A 17,818-nucleotide genomic window follows, 5' to 3' on the forward strand; every position below is an offset into this window, starting at 1 on the left:
AGAAACAGAGTCCCTATAAATCTGTGCTTCATAAGACACCTAAGTGCCTTTTGTAAGGGTGTTTTTTTAGTATTCAACCCCTCCAAAATCCAGTTCTATTAGGAAGGTGACTTGGTTAACTATTTCCTCAGCTGGCTGGAACAAATAATTATATTTGCTTTTAAATTCAGAGCAGATTCTCAATTTCCCATTCTAAATTGCTTCAGTGTTGATGTTTTTCTCATTCTGCATTTTTTTTCAGGCAAGGCGAGGTATTGCATGACTAATGTGGCAGAAGGAAGATGGACTTTATTTCTATAGTATGGCAGAAACAAACTGTTCCCAACTACCTCCTTTCCTTTTCATGATGCATGTTTCAAGCCAATGTGTCTGGCTCTGCTACATTTAAAATGGAAATGCTTTTGCTGATGAAAAATCACAAAACAGTGGCATCCACAGCTGATGATCTCAAATTAGATATTGAAAGGTATTTGGAGGATATTTTGGTATGCCTTAGTATTGTAGCTTTGCACCATTAGTTATCCAGATTTTCTTGTGCTGCATTTACATTTTGTAACCTATATATCCTTTTACTTTTAGGATAACTGTCATTATAGTAATCAGCTGAGTGTTTGAGCTCCTGAACAGTTTCTCAAAGAAAGGAACATCAATGAAGCTCATCACTGTTACAGTTTTATGAGTAGGCCTGTATACCGTTCTTAGCTTGGTCCAGCTAGTGGCCATGCTTTATTGCTTAGTCCCAAAGACATATATTTTTTAGATGCTATGGATTAAAAAAAAAACAAACCAAAACACTCCCGACAAACTGAACCAAAAAGATAGTTTTCCACACAGCAGTGGATGAGAAACCAAGTGTTTGAGACAGATATGGAGTGATGCTTTTCTGGATTGCGTTTTAGTTCTCACGACTTTGCATCTTACTGTTTCTGTGTTTTATATGAACAATGTTACTAGGATTTTGAGTTGAGAGAACAAGGGGTGTGTGATGTACCAGTGCTGTGAGTCAGCAGAGGGCACTACATGCCTGTTAAACCTATGTAACTGTGAATTAACATGCAGAGTGACATCTTGGTGTTACTTCAAGGTTTGAATGATTTAGCTGAGGGAATATCTGCTCTTTCAGTGATGCAGAGAATGCACCACACCATCTTGTTTCTCTCAATGAAAGCTGACCATTTTTGTAAGATGTTGTTGTGGATGGAAATATATTACAAGGTTATGATTTATCAGCAATTCAGAATTTATTGTTAATTTAAGGTAGATCAAAAAGTTGGATTTTTAGTAATACTAAATCATAAACCAATTTAATATTTTGCAAGGTGATTGTATGAAATCCATTATTATCAAAAAGGTGACTTAATTACAGTTTCTAAAATGACAAGATTCACTCCTATTTACTACACAGTATAGTAAGTACGTATGCAAGTACACACATAGAGATATATGTGTACACAAAGATATATTAATATTTAAACATAGAAGTAGTATGAATAACCACAGTTACGAAGATATACATACATTTAACTATACAGAAAGATGAGTAAAAGGATGTTATATATCTCAGGTTCCCTCTTTAGACTGGTGAGAATAGTCACATCCAATGCATTAGCATTCCACAACGGGTAGAATCTCAAGGGGTCAACTTTGCCTTGGCCTTTTTATTCGCTGTGTTGGCAAATGAGATCATGTGCTACTCCTGAGCAGCATCCCAGCTCAGGCAGAGACAACTGGTCCCAGCCTGCTGTGATCCAGAAGAGCTCGAAGAGCCTTCCATATGATCACTTACTTTTGAGGTAATATTATTGAGGATTTCGAGGTAATTGACTTTCATCAATGTTTGAATATTAATTTGAAATTTCACTATTCAGTTTTGGCTGCAACTTGGAAGACATTATTCTCGCAACTTACCAGTTACATCAGACCACCTCACTTGGTCCATGATCCAGTTATCAGGCGTATTCAGCTGTTAGGGGATGACTGATGGTCAGTATTTTTCTCAGGTGGTGGGGGGCCCATTTCCCAGGCACACAGGAGCCCAAGAGCACTGAATTGTGCCTGGTTGAGATGACAATTCTCCCAGCAAACCTGTGTTAACATGAGTCTGGTTTCCACTGGATCAGCAGGTGGCCCAGAGCATGAGGAGGAAGGTGTTGTTCCAAGTGAGTAAGAAGTTGTCCTAGCTGGCCTAAAATCTTCTGTGCAGCCTAACAGGGTAGGGAGGTGAGGGGTGGTGGGAGGATGTGCACCACTACATATGTTAATACCATGCTTTAAAAAATGCATGGATCATGGGCACCGTGAGCTTCAGTTCACAGTACTGCGTCCCACTCAGGCATTACTTGAGTACATAATGTTTAGGGAAGTTGTCCTGCAAAAAGCATCTTGAGATCCCACTCAGCATTGAGATACTGATGATTTTCCCTGGCAGAGCTTTTCGTTTCTGAGGTAACCATTCACTCAGTGTCACAGGAGGAAGTGTGTAGGATCTGGTCCCTATGCCCTTCCAAGTTCTAGAGCTGATATTCAAGGGGCTACTGATTTTCAGCTGCTATGCTGTGTTTTTTTTCCCCTTGTAGTGACTCTGTTCTTACGTCAACTATTTAACCTGAAGCAGAGCTGATGCATGCAGGAAGTTCATTTCTATACCATTTATATTACGTGTCCACTGTAACTAAGCCAAACTGTGGTTGACGTGAAACAGGTGGATGGGAACATCCGAACTGGGATTTGCAATATTTATGTCAAACACTGAATTTCTTATTTCCCTATTTGTTTACTCCTGAGATAGCAGGGTTGTATGATTTTCCTCCCAATAGTTTCAGCACCTTTAGTATGTTTTAGCCCGTACTGCAGCAACAGCTTTTGTAAGCAGCAAGTGACCCATACAATAGCCAGTAGACCTCCAACTGCCGATGTTGGTGCTCTGCTTTTGGAAGCATTCCAAGTGGCAACGATTTCTAAATATATATATATGCCTGCATTAAATACCACTAAGCCCTAAAAATCTGAGCATTATAGTACTAGTGTTGAAATATCATGTCAAATGATCCGAAAGGGTGGGTATTATTGCTGTCTTTATACTGCGTTGATATTTGAGAAGTAAATGTTTTGTGCATCTTGGGGCGTATTTTTCATCTGTGTCTAGTTTTCTTTAGATCTCATACTATGCCAGGTGGTACAGAGTATGATATTCCCAGCAATATGATAGAAATAGGCAAATTTTGCGTAAATATTAGAAAGGTTTTTTGCAAAAGTGCAAATTCATCAGAAGTAGAGCTGACATGTTTCAGTTTGAAAACTGCTCAGAACTGTGTGGAATATTTATTTGGCTTTGCTATTTATGTTTCTGTGTGGAGCATAGTCTTGCAGTCTCTTCTCAAGCAAAATTCTGATTGGCAGCTCCTGGCGTTTCATGTGCAGGAAATAAGGATCGGGCCTGAGCAGGTCTTGAAAGTAACTTTCACAGGAGACTCCTTAACTTTGATGATTGTTTTTGTTTTTCCAGGTTGAAGTTATTTCTTGTACTTTATAAGACTTGTCACCCCAGATTTCTGCACAAGAGACATACCCAAGATTTCCCTTTCAGCAGTTCAAATGCAGTGAAATAGAAGAACACTAAAACAAAGACATGTTTTATGTGTTTCTCAGCCGTGTGCTGATGAGGAAGCACCGAAGGGAATTCATAGGACTTGAGTTAACTCAGAGGGGATAAGTCAGGATTGCCTCTGGCAGAGCAAGAGGCTCAGAACAAAATCAATAATTGGAATAACCCCTTCTGGTGCTGTCCTGGTTTTCTTGAGCACAGCAGTAAATGTGTTTTATAATTCTAAATCTGGGAAATGCTAGGTATTCAAAAGTTGTTACCAACATGGTTCAGATGTTACTAGGTGGGAAAGTGCTCTGTCTGAGAGCTTTTTGTCTTCTTTCATAGCCCTTTGGCAGCAGAGTATGAAGGTGCACCCCAGTTCAAATTAGTTTCATGTGAAGGGATTCCCTAATAGTACTCAGATGTGCAAGTTATTAGCCAGCATTTTTCAAGGTTATCATAGAATCACAGAACGGTTTGGATCGGAAGGCACGTTCTGGACAAAGTTTTGAGTCTTTCAGGATCCCTTTGTGTCCTTTGCCTCTCTGTTCTGATGTTAGCAAACACCTGCAGATTTGGATAACGTGCTCTCCGTCCCTTCTTTCACATTATTAATAAAGAAGCTAAATCAAATCAAGCTTGACTTCTTTGAATAGGTGGTCTTTGGATACTTCTCAACAAGGCACGGTGTTAGTGTTATTACCTGGTTCTAAATATTAAATTTTGATGCAATATTTCTTTTGAAGCCAGTGTAAGTATATTTTTTAGTGATGGATTGGTGTGGCACTGCATAGAATACCTATTAAAAGTTAGTACTTCTACCAATTGATATTGATGCTGATGCAGTGCCCACTTAAGTACAGAGTTTAATATAAGTTTTGAAAAATCAGCTTTGAAAAATATGTCTTTATTGTTTATCTATTTTATGGAGTACAGAATGCACTGTGGAAGATGAATAACCACATAATGCTAATAAGCATTACTTTGTGAATTTTTGAAGCTGTTATGCTTCCATCCATATAGTCAACTAGGGAAATCCCATGTGAATAAAAGATCTCTACAAATTACCTGTCTTCCACTCTTAATTGAGCTACACCTTCTAAATATCTAATGACAGAAATATAGATGTATAAAATCTAACTATTAAACATATAATGGTGTAATTAGTATATTTGTATGGGCCACATTATCACTTTCTGGAATTTATGGCCAGCTGGGGCTGTTGAATTGCAAGAATGACTTATTAGTGGTAAATGCTGCATTTTCTGTAGGGCTGGGGATTTTTAGGGTAGCCTAGACCATTCTTTTCAGGAACTTCTCTAAGCTATGATTTTAGTCTATAATAAAGCTCATCACTAAATACAAATAACAGTTCAGTCTTTTCATGAACATTAAGGAGAAAAAAAGGCAACATATGTTTCTTTTCTTCAGTAACAAATAACCATTTTTTCACCTCAGTTGAGCAGTGCTGTTCCATCACACTTTTTGGCCTGATCTTAGTGTCTTTACTGCAGGATTTTAGTTTTGTTGCCCAGAAGTGCCCAGTATAAAGCTTTGAAAATACGAGGCAGTATCAGTTCTGCAAACCACTGACAATTCAATTGTGTATCACTATTTTTACATGCAGAATAACAGGATCACAAAATGGGTGAGGTTGGGAAAGGGACTTCTAGAGGTCATCTTGTTTGGTCCCCCGACTCTAGTGAAGTCACCTAGAGCCAACTGTCCAGGACCATGTCAAGGCAGCCATTGAATATCTCCAAGGATGGAGACTCCACCACCTCTCTAGGGAACCTGTGCTGGGGCTCAGTCACCCTCACTGTGAAAAAAATATTTTCTCATGTCCAGAAGGAACCTTCTGTGTTTCAGTTTGTGTCCATTGCATCTTGTTCTTTGTGCACACACAGACATGGTCTGTCAGAAGCTGTTACACGTATTGATTAAATTTGTGCTTTCTTCCAGTGAACACTTGGAATGATTTGGTGCAGCTTTGCACGAATTAATATGGTTGTATTTGTTTTTTATGGGGATTTTGTTTGTTTTTCATGTTATAGGGTAAGTCTTATCCCTTTAAAGGTCCGTTCCCTCCTATGTGGAATCCGTTGGCCTACCTGGACTACAACAACCTATGGAGGACCATGGATGAAATGGGAAAGGAGGTATGGCATGAGGAATTGTAGCTGACTATCTCAGCTCAGCTTTGTCTCCATGATGGACAGAGTGAAGATGGGACTAGGATGCAGACAGGCAAAGCTACTCTAGCTTGAACAAATCTGATGCTAGCAAGAGCAGCATCATGCCACGCGTTCTGGTATGTGCTGATGGTCAGAGCACATATAGAAATGGCATCCTGGCAAGCTTTTCTGAAGGCTGTGCTGCTGAGGCTGTCTGCAGTCATACCTTTGTTTCTCTCAATATATGAACATTAGGCTTTATACATGTGATTTTTAGCACTTTGCCTGATGATTGGGTAGGTAATATTTTAAGAGGCTTGTAGACGTAAAATGTATGTCCTTCTTTACCCTCAAATTCAACTAAATTTTAGTTTAGTTTGTTAACAGTAGTGTAACTCAGTCAATGGAAAACATACAAGATTTTGAGAAGAGTTTGCTGTTACTTGCACAGATGAATGGAAAAGAAATGGAATAACTCAGAAATATTCCCTAGCATGTCCCTAGAAAGGCAAAGTCCTTAACTCTAAAATTATTCTCTATTCTTCAGTTGAAAAAAAGATGTCTTAAAACAAACAAGCAAACAACAAAAAAAACCCCTAAAAGCATTTACTGTTAAGTTCACTGTAATACCTGCCAGGAATTTGCAGGCTGAATTACCCTGTAAAGGTGAGATTGTTTGTATTTGTTGTCTTCCTTATGCTACTCATTCATTTGCTGAGGAATGATCTTTTTTGTCTCCTTAGATTCCCAGTGAAGCCCCCTGGAGGGCTCCACATGCAGAAGAATGGGACAAAATGACTATGCAAGATTTTATAGATAAAATCTGCTGGACAAAGTAAGAAACTCTTCAATACAAAATATAATAGCTTACATTTATGTGCCTTAGAGCTCCAAATAAGCATTCCTGCTTTGCAAACAAGTACAAGTATGAAAAAGAATACAGCCTTTTTAAAGAAATGGGGTGAAAAAATCTTGTAATAGTGGACCACAACAGCTGTCACCACACACAGAAGATTCTTTTCTATTTCCATAGCATTTTAGACTAAAATAAAGGAGAATGTATTTGGGGATGGTTACTTCTGTAGAGATGAGTAGTACCTGCATCTGTTATGTGTGCTTTTCCTCTCTTTTTCCTCTATTTAACCTTTGAAAGAAAACTGCTCTGGCTGCAGCAGGTTTTTGAATCAAATTTTTGGTGGAACAGCTCACATTTATTCTGCTTTGGACCAGCAGATTTTACCAAAGCACTATAAAAGTAACATTTGTCTTGAAATAGCACTAAATCACCTTAACATCCAGCATTCCATTCTTTAACTGCTGCGCTACATACCACTCAGGGAAACTGAAAATGCTTCGTGGTTATATGTATACGTCAAAGCAGTTTTTCTTTACTTGGCCTTCAACAACAATTTGATTGGTTTTCTTCGCATTGAAGAAAAAAAATAAAAACTATCAACACATTAATTCTGCCTCACAGTAAAGCAGGTTGATTTCTATAGCAACCTCTTCAGAATTGTGAAGCACCTGATACACAGGTCATTCAAGTCTTGCAAAAGCCTGCTAGTACCCACTCAAACTGGTGCTGTCATTGCCAGGGCCATTTTTATGCCCTAAAGAGCAACGTGATCGTTGTTAATGGACAGTAGGCTATTGTACAAAAACTTCTAATCTTCTGGTTGTTTTGCTTTAATAAGAGTGACTGTTGCACAAAAGCGTTTTGAAAACCTTTCTCATTTGCATCACTGTCCATATTCTGTAAAACCAAATAGAAATGTCTGCTGGTGGTTCTGCTAACCACCTGAACCTCTGATTTGGTAAGCAACTAGATAAGTTAGCAAAACACTATGCATCAGCAGTCATAAAATATCCAATAGCTCACGTGACTTACAGTTATATTTTTTCAAACTGATGGAATAAGACTTGACATTTTCCCTGAATACTGGCATAACTGTCGGCCTCCCTTAATTCCAAGATGCTTTTCAGATTTTATATGTGCATCTCAGCTTGATTTGCCCAGTTTGTTCAAGATTTAGGTAACATACTGTAGAAAAATCCTACCCTGGAAGGTAATGATCCAGAAGGATACTCTTCTACTATTTCCTCTCATCTAGCAGACTGTACAGATTTGCTTTTGGCTAAAACTACATGCTGGAAATATTCAGAGTGCTCTTGTTTGAAATAATACTACTATTCCTAGGTAGAACACCAGGAGAAATTGGGGAAATGAAATACTGAAGAGCAATTATGAGAAGGCAGCAGAAACTAGGAGAATTTAACCACCATCTAATACCTTCTGCTTATGAAATATTAATCAGTACAGATACTGATTTTCCCATTAGACAAAATATCTTCTAGAGTCGATCATGCTTTACATTGTGTATTTATAGAGACAAATATTGATAAATATTTTCTGTATTATTTTTGACTGCAAAGAATGAAGCAAGAACGCACCCATATGTCATAGAATGGATCAAGTTTTTACTTTGCATTTTCAGAAAGGACACAAGATGGATTTTTTCTATGTAGTTCTACAACTGAGTTTGAGATAATATCTTTGAGTTATGCTTTTCATTTTTAATTTTTTTTTTTTAAAAAAGTTCAAACACCATGAAAACGAGGAAACAACTAAAAGTGGATTCTGTACTGGCTTTGGACGTTATTGGTTGCATATGAAATAGCTGCAGAAACTTGGCCCCTGTTATTCACTGTGCAGTTAAGCTGTGCATCTGGTAGTCCTGTCCATGTCCCTTTAAACTCCCTCTTAGAAGGAGGGCAGAGGAAGTGTTTGCTTCAAACAGGAGGAATGTTTCCCTGAGCCTTAATTAACCCTGTCTTAGTGCACTCCAAAATCTCGCACAGGTTTGTACAGTGATTTCTAGTAGAGCTGTTACGAAATCACCAGTGGGAGGACTTCACTTCACTTATGGCTTCCTGCTTTCATTTCTTTCCTTTTCATGTTCCAGCTGCGCCACAAGCAGGGAGAGAACCAGCAGGGAGAGAATGCTGACTAATCCAGAGAATCTAGATAATTAGCTTAGACAACATCTTGACCTTTTTATAAGTGTTGAATAATCTCGCTGCTGTATGCTTGAGGGACAGACATTCAGCAGGTGCAAACAGAGGAGCAGATCTGATATATGACCCAGGAACTGTGTGAGGACATGGTGGTTTTGGAGACCAGTAAAGACAGGAGGGCTTGCTTCCTGTAATCCCAAGTCTAGAGTGGTAAAGTAACTTTGTATTAGTAGCATAATGTGACATTGGCTGTTGTGCCTATTGGAGCCTTAGTTTTTCTAGAATACAGCAGTGCTGAATTAGCAGTTTTTTGCAGATTTGCTTGAAAATGTTGTATAAAAGGAATTAATATTATGTCCTATTTCAACTGGAATTAGTGAATCCTTTGCCCTCAGTTAAAGAAGTTGCCAAAGACAATCTCTCCCCTGCTGAAAACCAATATTGTCACCCTTCTTCAGCTGTCAAGTTAACTCCCTTTCTTGTCTTTGCTGCAGTGCTGCCAAGAGTTTTGCAACTCTGTTTGTGAATGTGGATGTCACTTCTGAACCCCACGAGGTCTCTGCCCTTTGGTTTTTGTGGTATGTGAAGCAATGTGGAGGGACAGCGAGGATATTCTCAACAACCAATGGAGGGCAGGTATTGTCAGCTGCAGCTTCTGTGGTTCGTGACAGACCATGTTTTAACTGCATCATTTCATTTGTTTATTTTAGAGACCAGCTGAGACATCCATGATTTTGAGCCAGTAGCACATTGATAACTAGCGCTATTCATTTATACGTTAATCTGTATCTTGCAAAACTAATGTTGAAGGATATTCCTGTGCTGAAGGCACTTCCCCAGGGAAAACTATTTGTATGAATTCCTGACTCTGGCTTCCTTTTGGATTCTGATTATAGAACATATTTTGCTTTTCCACCTTAAAAAAAGAAGAATTACTTATGTTTCTTTCTGTCATGATCCTGAAGCCAGCCTTACCGTTTCAGAAGCACTTGATGAGCATGGCAATGCCAGCTGCAGGAGTGTGCAGAATGCTCTGAATTAATACTGAAAATGTAACCCTGAATTGTGTTCCTAAAGATAGTAGCTCCCATGGTTAAAACTATTAAGATTTTAGAATCAGTCTGAAGAAAGTGAATACCCCTGCTTGAATATGGTGTCGTTCTGAAATGTTTGAAAATTTATACATTAGTGCTGCTTCTGCACTTCAAGAAAGTATTGAGAAATGCAAATTGTTTAATCATAAATAAGTAACTAAAAATATGAAGAATATGTTAAAACATGTTAAAATGCATAAATATGCATAGATAAGCAATAATTATTTAACTTTATATACATTGTGTAAAATATTATTTGAATTCTGTGTTATGTAACAAGTGATTTGAGTTTAAGTTAGGTTAGATTACACACTGCAGGGTACATTTTTCATGTGCGCTATGTCACTTCTTATACCTTATTAGTTATTTTGAGGCTCAGGGTTCCTGCTTCTGATGCACAGACCTCTGCAGAGATAGGAGTGAAATCAGAGAAAGATTTAAAAGTTTAAGTGCTTTTTGGAAGTCTTGCTGGTTTGCACAGGCCTGTGGAATAAATACATTTGGAGACCACACGAGAAGGGATTTTCTTATGAGGTTATTGATCGTTCTAGTTTTGGGTGGTGGTCAACAATGGAAAGTATTTTGAGTTCACTGAAAGTGAAAGGAACTTGAATACTTTTCCAAGTGAGACTGCTGAACTTTCCTTATGAGAAGGTTTGATAACAACTGAAAAGCAGGATTTATTCTGAATGCCAAGCAAAATTTTTGTCATGATATATGCTTCACATGCATCATACCGCTGATTCTGTTTTGCCAAGCTGTAGATTTATATGTTTCAGGAGAGGAAGTTTGTTGGGGGCGCTGGCCAGATCTGTGAGAAAATGATGGAACGCCTGGGAAGCCGGGTGAAGCTGAGGAAGCCAGTTGTCCGCATCGACCAGTCGGGTGAAAGTGTCATAGTGGAAACCTTAGATCATGCATTATATGAGGTAATGAAACCTCTAACATTTAAACAACTGTTTGTGCTGGGATGGCTAGAAAAGGCCAGATTAGCTAAAGGCTAGATTAGCTTTTCCTTCTTGACCTGTCCAAAATTCTGTAGAAAAATGTAGCAGAGATGAGACCATGAGATAAAGTCCCACTTTCTAATTATCTATGAGTAATAGCAATGATAGAGCTTTTGAAGTGATGCCAGAAAAGCATAGTGAATATTCTAACTCTTGCTTCCCTAGCATCTCTTTGAGTATTCAGTTATCTTCCAGATCAAAGGATAGCTGTAAGTTGAAGACAAAAATGTAGCTTAGTAATAAACTTTCTGTGAAAAATGTTTTGGGCTTTACTTCGAAGTTGTAACAGAGGAGACCAGATGGGAGACTGATGGACTGCTGTAAAACAGAAAATCTCTCCTCTGGCTTTTTTCTCAAGCACTGGGGAAAGAGCAACCACCCATCATTAGAACAGATGGCTGTTTATATAATGCTTTTTTGTTGTTTAACAACCAGGTTTTTGTGAGGGTTCACATTTACAATTCTTATGCAAAATGCCAAAATTGCTTCAGAAGATACACCCTGCAGCTTCCCCAGATGCCTGCCAAAATTATTAGAGTAATATACGTAGAATGATGTAGTGGAGAATGTATATGGCTTATGTATGATATCTTTTCCAGGGCAAATATGTGATCAGTGCCATTCCCCCAGCTCTTGGTCTGAAGATTCATTTCAACCCGCCTTTGCCCCCATTGAGAAACCAGCTCATCAACCGAATTCCCATGGGCTCAGTCATCAAGTGCATCGTGTACTATAAGGAAACTTTCTGGAGGAAGAAGGGTATTATGTTTTAATTGAAGGGAATAGTAATGGCAGAGAGAGGGAAGAGGGTATTTGGTAATGGAGTAGACTTTGTGTTTAAAGGATGCTGGACCTTAGAAGCAGACTTCATACACTTCTATGCTGATTTTGTGTTTCCCTGTTTGAGAAACTTGAGAGTCTGGTTGGAAAGAGAGGGTGGATGGGAGAAGGAAAAGGAAGTAGGTATAAAGGGAGGACTCATACTTGTTGCTTATTGCCTTGATTGTTCTTTGTTGTCCTGTCCTTTTCCTTCAGTAGCACATGGGTACAAGGTGACTTTCTCCCACTTGTACAGTAATCTAAAGGTGCAAGTGATATGTGTTGGAGAAAAGTTTTACTCATCGATTATCAGACTGTGAAAACTCTCCCTTCTGGATGTGTTGGGCAGGATTAATTTAAGATGTCCTCACATCTTAAATGTGAGATCCCCAGCTGGGCTAGCCATCCTGCACTCCCTTTACATACTGGATCTTTCCATCTTGATTCCTCAGATCTCATTTAGATCTAACTGAGTCTAAGACAATCTGCAATGTAATAGCACTCATTTCACTTCACTGGTTATAAGGAGTCCACATCTGTGTTTGGCTACAAATGTCATCCACCCTTCATCTCTTTGAGTGCTTTTAAGAGCTCTGGATCCTGGCATATTCTGGCTTTTAGATTTGGGATGGATTGACAAGGGGTGACTCCTGTTTCCTGTTAGAAGTCATAGTTTTATGTACTATGCTTTGGTAACTCCATTGTTCTTCTTTTAAGAACAACTAATTTTCTTCGAACTCTTCTTTTAAGAACAGTTGTGTTTTCAAAAGAATGTACTAGTATCTCCTATATCTGACGTAAGTACCAAGTACGGAAACAATTGTGCTGGAGGCACTTGAACATCTTTAGTATCTGAGAGAAATCTGTTTCTGTGCAATTAATAATGACCTTGCTAATTAAATTGCAGAATATTTTTTTCTATCATGAATTCAAAAGTAGAAAATTCCCTAACTTACTTCCTATTTTAAAGATGCTTCAAAAGGATTAATAGTGAGCACATCTCAGATCTGAATTTTCTCTTCTAGAGATGATCTAGTTATTCTCTGAGCCAAGAGAACACTACACTGCAAGGGAGCTGTGTGCAAATCTTTGTCACTCAGTGGGGATCTCTTTACTTGTTTGGGTTTTTTAGTTCTCCTTTCCTTTGTTTTCATCTCTCCCTATATTACATTCATGGCATTGGAGAATGATAGAGATTGGGAGGGACCGCTGGATGTTATCTTGCTTAGTGCCTTACTCAAAGCAGGGTGAATTTCCATCAGGTTGTTTAGGGCTTTTAGAATTCAAGTTCTGAGTATTTCACCACTTCTTGGAAGCTCGTTCCTGCATTTGGATGCATGGATCCTAACTTCTTTTCTGCCTTGTGGTTGACACAGGGTATTGTGGTACCATGATCATTGAAGACGAGGATGCTGCAATTGGTCTAACACTTGATGATACCAAGTCTGATGGCAGCTTTCCTGCCATAATAGGGTAAGAGACAAAGTATTTAATGAATGCCTTTTCATTTTGTCTTAGAGGCAATAATTGAAATGGAAAACTTGCTACTTTTGAAGGGAAATACTTGAAAATAGTTAAATAGTTCAGTTTTTCAGTGAGTAGTGAATGTGTTCTATGATCTATGATTTTTTCTTTCAAGATAAGTTGTTTCTATGATATAATTGCTAATAAAAAAAAGAAATCTTACTTTTTTTCACTGTCACCTTTTGCCTTTTTGCATGGCAAAGTACAAAATTTGAGAAGAGGAAAGGAAGGAGGAGAAAAAAGAAGGTGATAACAGAAATCTAAAATTTTCTCTAAATATTTTCCTTCCCTAAAATCTTTCAGTTGTTTAAATGAAAATTCATTTTCTGGAATTATGTTTTGTTTTGTTCTGCCTTTATAAAGACCCAAAGAGTATGATTAGTTTTAGAATGTTTATTTAGCAATAATTTCCAGTTCAATCCCAGGCTTGACCTCTCGTAGTTGTATGCCTGCACACAATACTGTATAAAATTAAGGTCATTCGGAAACAGCCCATACAAATATTCTAACCTGCATCATGGGGTGCTTCCTTCCACAATGAGTCCTGCAAGCAGCAGGCAGAGCTCATATAACTTTAGGCAGAGAATCGAAATGGATATTTTGGATAGAGACCCAAAACCTAATACTGTGAATCACAGAAGTTTATTGTAAGGCACTGGCATTTTAAACAGTGCATAAAATGTAGAAACATAATGGAAGTAAATGATTTGTAGTTTTGTTATTTTTTATACAGCTTCATTCTTGCTCGGAAGTGTAGAAGACTGACAGGTCTCACAAAAGAAGAAAGGTAAGTACAAACACTGCAGATCTGCATAGAATCTGAGTCAAACTTTTGTTATAAATCACTAGAGCAGGAAAAAAAATCCTGAATTTCAAAGAAGTTGTCTGTAACCTTGAGACAGTAGACAAGACACGTCACCTCAAGGAGATGATCTCTGTTGTGGTTTAACCCCAGCTGGCAACTAAGCACCACAAAGACACTCCCTCATTTGCCCTTGGCAGGATGGGGAGAGAGAATCGGAAGAGTAAAAGTGAGAAAACCTGTAGGTTGAGATAAAGACAGTTTAATAGGTAGAACAAAAGCTGTGTACACAAGCAGAACATAACAAAGAATTCATTCACTCCTTCCCATCAGCAGGCAGGTGTTCAGCATTCTCCAGGAAAGTAGGGGTCTCTCATGTGTAATGGTCACTTGGGAAGACAAACACCATCACTCTGAACATCTGTTCTTTCTTCTCCAGCTTTTTATGCTGAACTTATGGTATGGGTCAGTTAGATTGTGTCAGATATCCCGGCTGTGTCCCCTCCCATCTTCTTGTGCTCCCAGCCTGCTGCTGGTGGGATCTCTGGTATCCTGGTTCTCATATTTAAGCAGGGCTGTTCTGCTTATGTGACTCTAGCAAAAGGACTGCTCTAAGCTTCTGATTATGAAAGCAATGTAGATACTCTGCTGCCCTCACTGAAAAGGGTCCAGGGCCAGTCTTGTGCTTCCCACTGCTACCACTCTGGCTTCCTGTAAGCACACTGAACTCCTTGGAAGCCTGTCAGAAGGGACTATGCTTGGTTGTTTGTTTTTTTTTTTCTTGTCATCCTGGAGTGTTCTTTTAGAGTCAGTAACTTAGTGCAACCTTGAGGCTGATGTAGCTGCCATGAACAAGACCTCAGCATCATGAATGGGTCAAAAAGCCTACAGCTCTTCACCCTCAGTTACGGGAAAAGAAATGACCCTCGGGCACAGATGAAGGTCCCTTTTACTGTCTTGTTGAAACAAATCTCTGCATACAGTAGTGCTCTTTTGTTTATTACTGTTGTTTATATGAATTTCTTCCATCGCAGTGATTAACAATATCTGATCAAATTAAAGCTTCAAGTAGAGAGTGTGGATATGAGCAGAACCATATTTTGATATCAAGAAAATACATTGATATTGAAAGCATGCCACTAGGAATACTTTGTCCAGGTAAACATTTTTACAATAATAGCTAGTCTGACTAGGGAAGATGTAGCCATCTCAGATTAGCTTTGCAGGCAGTTTAGTTGTCTAGGGCTAATGGGTATAAATGGGGTTGTTAATACCCCAGTCTTTTCAAATGACAGCCTGATACCACAGGACACTTCTAGCTTTGGCAGGAATGGACAAAGTAGCCTTTTTCCTCAGCACTCAGACTTTGAGATAGACCCCCCAGCAGGTGACTGATGATAAAAGTAGTGTAGACATTCTGAGATCCAGTGTGCCTGGCATTTTAAGCCATCAGACACACCAAATGGCGTCTTATCTTGTGTGTCAATACACTAGATGTAACTGAGCATTTCCAGTATTTGAGAACAGCTTCTCTTTCTGTGTAAGGAAGGCCTATCCTGGCACTAAGCAGGGCACCATGAAAGAAAGGTTGGTTTCCCTTGACTGTTAAAAGCATCAGCATGATTATCTGACTACAGCCACGTTTTATGCAAAAGGATTTTGAACTCTTGTCCTTTGAGGAATAAGCCTTAGACTAGGAAGGACTTTGCTTTGGTAAATAATGGTTATGGAATATGCTTGGTTTGGTACCCAACAGAGGTACCCTGGGGCAGGGATGCCTCTCTGACTCCTGCAGTCCTGGTCACATCCAGCCAAGGCAGGAACCCACTGGGCTGCAGTGCAGCTCCTCTTCTGCACATGAACACAAGTTTCCTTCTAGTGGAAACTGGGGTCCAGGAAAAGGCAAAGTGTGAACCCAGACCTTTTCCTGGCATACACTCATGATGCAACCAGTTTGTGTTTTTAAACCGGTGCTATGATCTATGATGTTTGCAGGGAGGGATTTCTTCTGAGGACACCTTCTTGTTGCACCTGGTAGAGGATGCGTCTCACTGAGATGCTGTGTTTGCTTGTGAACACAAGCTGAGCTCTCCCTGTATTCTGTTGTTGATGAAAGGGTTATATTTTAGGTGATCCTTGTATATGAAGAGTGAGTTGTAGAGTCCATGCAGCTATCCTAAAGTATGACTGGGAACACTGCTTGTGGGAGGGGATGGAAACTGTTTTACAGCCTAAGCCAGACTGAAGGGAGTAAAACTCACTGCTGTCTTCCAGCTGGTCTTCCCAGGACAGGTGCCAAGGAATAATCGCAGTGGTTAAATTTAGCCCTACCTTTCACAGCTGTGCAACAAAGGTGTTGGCATTATACACCACCATGGAATAAGAGATCAGGGAGAAGACGTAAGTGTCTGCATGTGCACCACTTCTGCACCAGGCACAGTGTGACCCTTGAGAGTACTGTACCTAGGTAGCTTCAGGCGTAACTTTCCTTTTGATTAGTGCTGGTGGCTGAGCCCAAAGCCAAAAATAAGGATTTTACTCACTGCCTATTCCATATCTTCTGTGTTAGCATTAGCCATAAATTCATAAACAAATATTTATTTAAACTTTTCTGGGACAAAAAGTGCAGATGTTGCAGAGAGACCACCACATCTGCAAGGATTGCTTTTATTAGAGTGAATGTCTTCAGTGACGATTTACTGTCGGTACAGTTCAGTCCTTTAGAAACTACTTTTCTATGGTGTTTTCTCTGTCAAATAGTACCTTGTTATGGATAAATAATTCCTTCCAAGGTCAAAATTTCTTAATAGCCTGAAGATGGCCTTGACCTAAAGCTTAATATTTTCTTTTGCACAGCTATCTTAAACAAATGTTACCTGAATTAGCAATGTAGTTAACAAGCAGCAATGAACTTGTAACCTTCTTGGAGCCCTGCAGCTGACCAAACATGAGAATCGCTACCAGCTTCTGGTATGCCATTTCCAGGCTCCCTGGAGGATCTGCAGGTCACGTGTGAAAAAAGGGCAGGGCACAGGCATATCTAGAGAGGTCTTTCTCATACCTATCACGGTACCGGGAGGAGCAGAAGCAGAAGCAGAAGCAGATGGGTCCCAAGGTAATACTCACTTTCCTGTGGAGCCCCATGATGTTACTGACCTGCCCTGAAAGCAGGAGCTGGTGGGCATTTGTGAAGGGTAATGGGCAGACCTCAGCAAAGGCTTTGCTGGATCATGCTGTTAAAATAGCTTTATTCTGTTCAGACCCTGGGAGTGTACTGGTAGTCTGCAGGGGTTAGTGATCACCTTGCTTAGGGGGAGAGAGAGAGATGGAGGAAATGTTGCCTTTTGTTATGGCTGTTGCTGGGTTCTCGTATTCCCCGACTGTAGGAGGATATTCATATATAGATTCCACAGCTCTCTGAGTTCTCCTGGGCAGTCACTGTCACCATGCATTTCTGCTTCTGGAGCAGGCTGACCCTTGTCCTCTGCCGTGGGACACAATGAAGAGGCTGCTTCCTTCCCCTCTGCTGCTGTTGGGCTTGACACCTGCCAGCAGCAAAATTACCAGGGCCACAGCTCTTTCTGAACTGTAGCAACTTTCACCTTCCTACTGAAGCCCCAGTCTGCACAGGATGACACCTTCTTCAAAGCCATTTAGGTTTACCTGTTTGGTTTTTTCCCCCCAATTTCCTCTCTATTGCATTCTTTCAATTCAGCTGCTCGTGGATATAGCTGAGCTTCTGCATAGCTGGGTTGCTTCATACAGCAGTATAGATACAGTTTCCTCATATGCTTTCA

The 17,818-nt window shown here is 39.6% G+C and overlaps 1 protein-coding gene across 1 annotated transcript in view; it reads left to right on the forward strand.

Moving 5' to 3' along the window:
• The window catches only part of MAOB (monoamine oxidase B), a 53,685-nt gene that overhangs the window by 26,325 nt on the left and 9,542 nt on the right, over positions 1–17,818 (forward strand). The window contains exons 4-10 of the mRNA XM_069873158.1: positions 5,641–5,745; positions 6,504–6,595; positions 9,270–9,411; positions 10,649–10,798; positions 11,476–11,635; positions 13,072–13,168; positions 13,953–14,006. Coding sequence (XP_069729259.1) covers positions 5,641–5,745; positions 6,504–6,595; positions 9,270–9,411; positions 10,649–10,798; positions 11,476–11,635; positions 13,072–13,168; positions 13,953–14,006 — 800 coding nt within the window. The remainder of the gene's footprint in view (positions 1–5,640; positions 5,746–6,503; positions 6,596–9,269; positions 9,412–10,648; positions 10,799–11,475; positions 11,636–13,071; positions 13,169–13,952; positions 14,007–17,818) is intronic.

Source organism: Phaenicophaeus curvirostris, chromosome 1 (assembly GCF_032191515.1).
Source record: "Phaenicophaeus curvirostris isolate KB17595 chromosome 1, BPBGC_Pcur_1.0, whole genome shotgun sequence".
Lineage (NCBI taxonomy): Eukaryota > Metazoa > Chordata > Aves > Cuculiformes > Cuculidae > Phaenicophaeus > Phaenicophaeus curvirostris.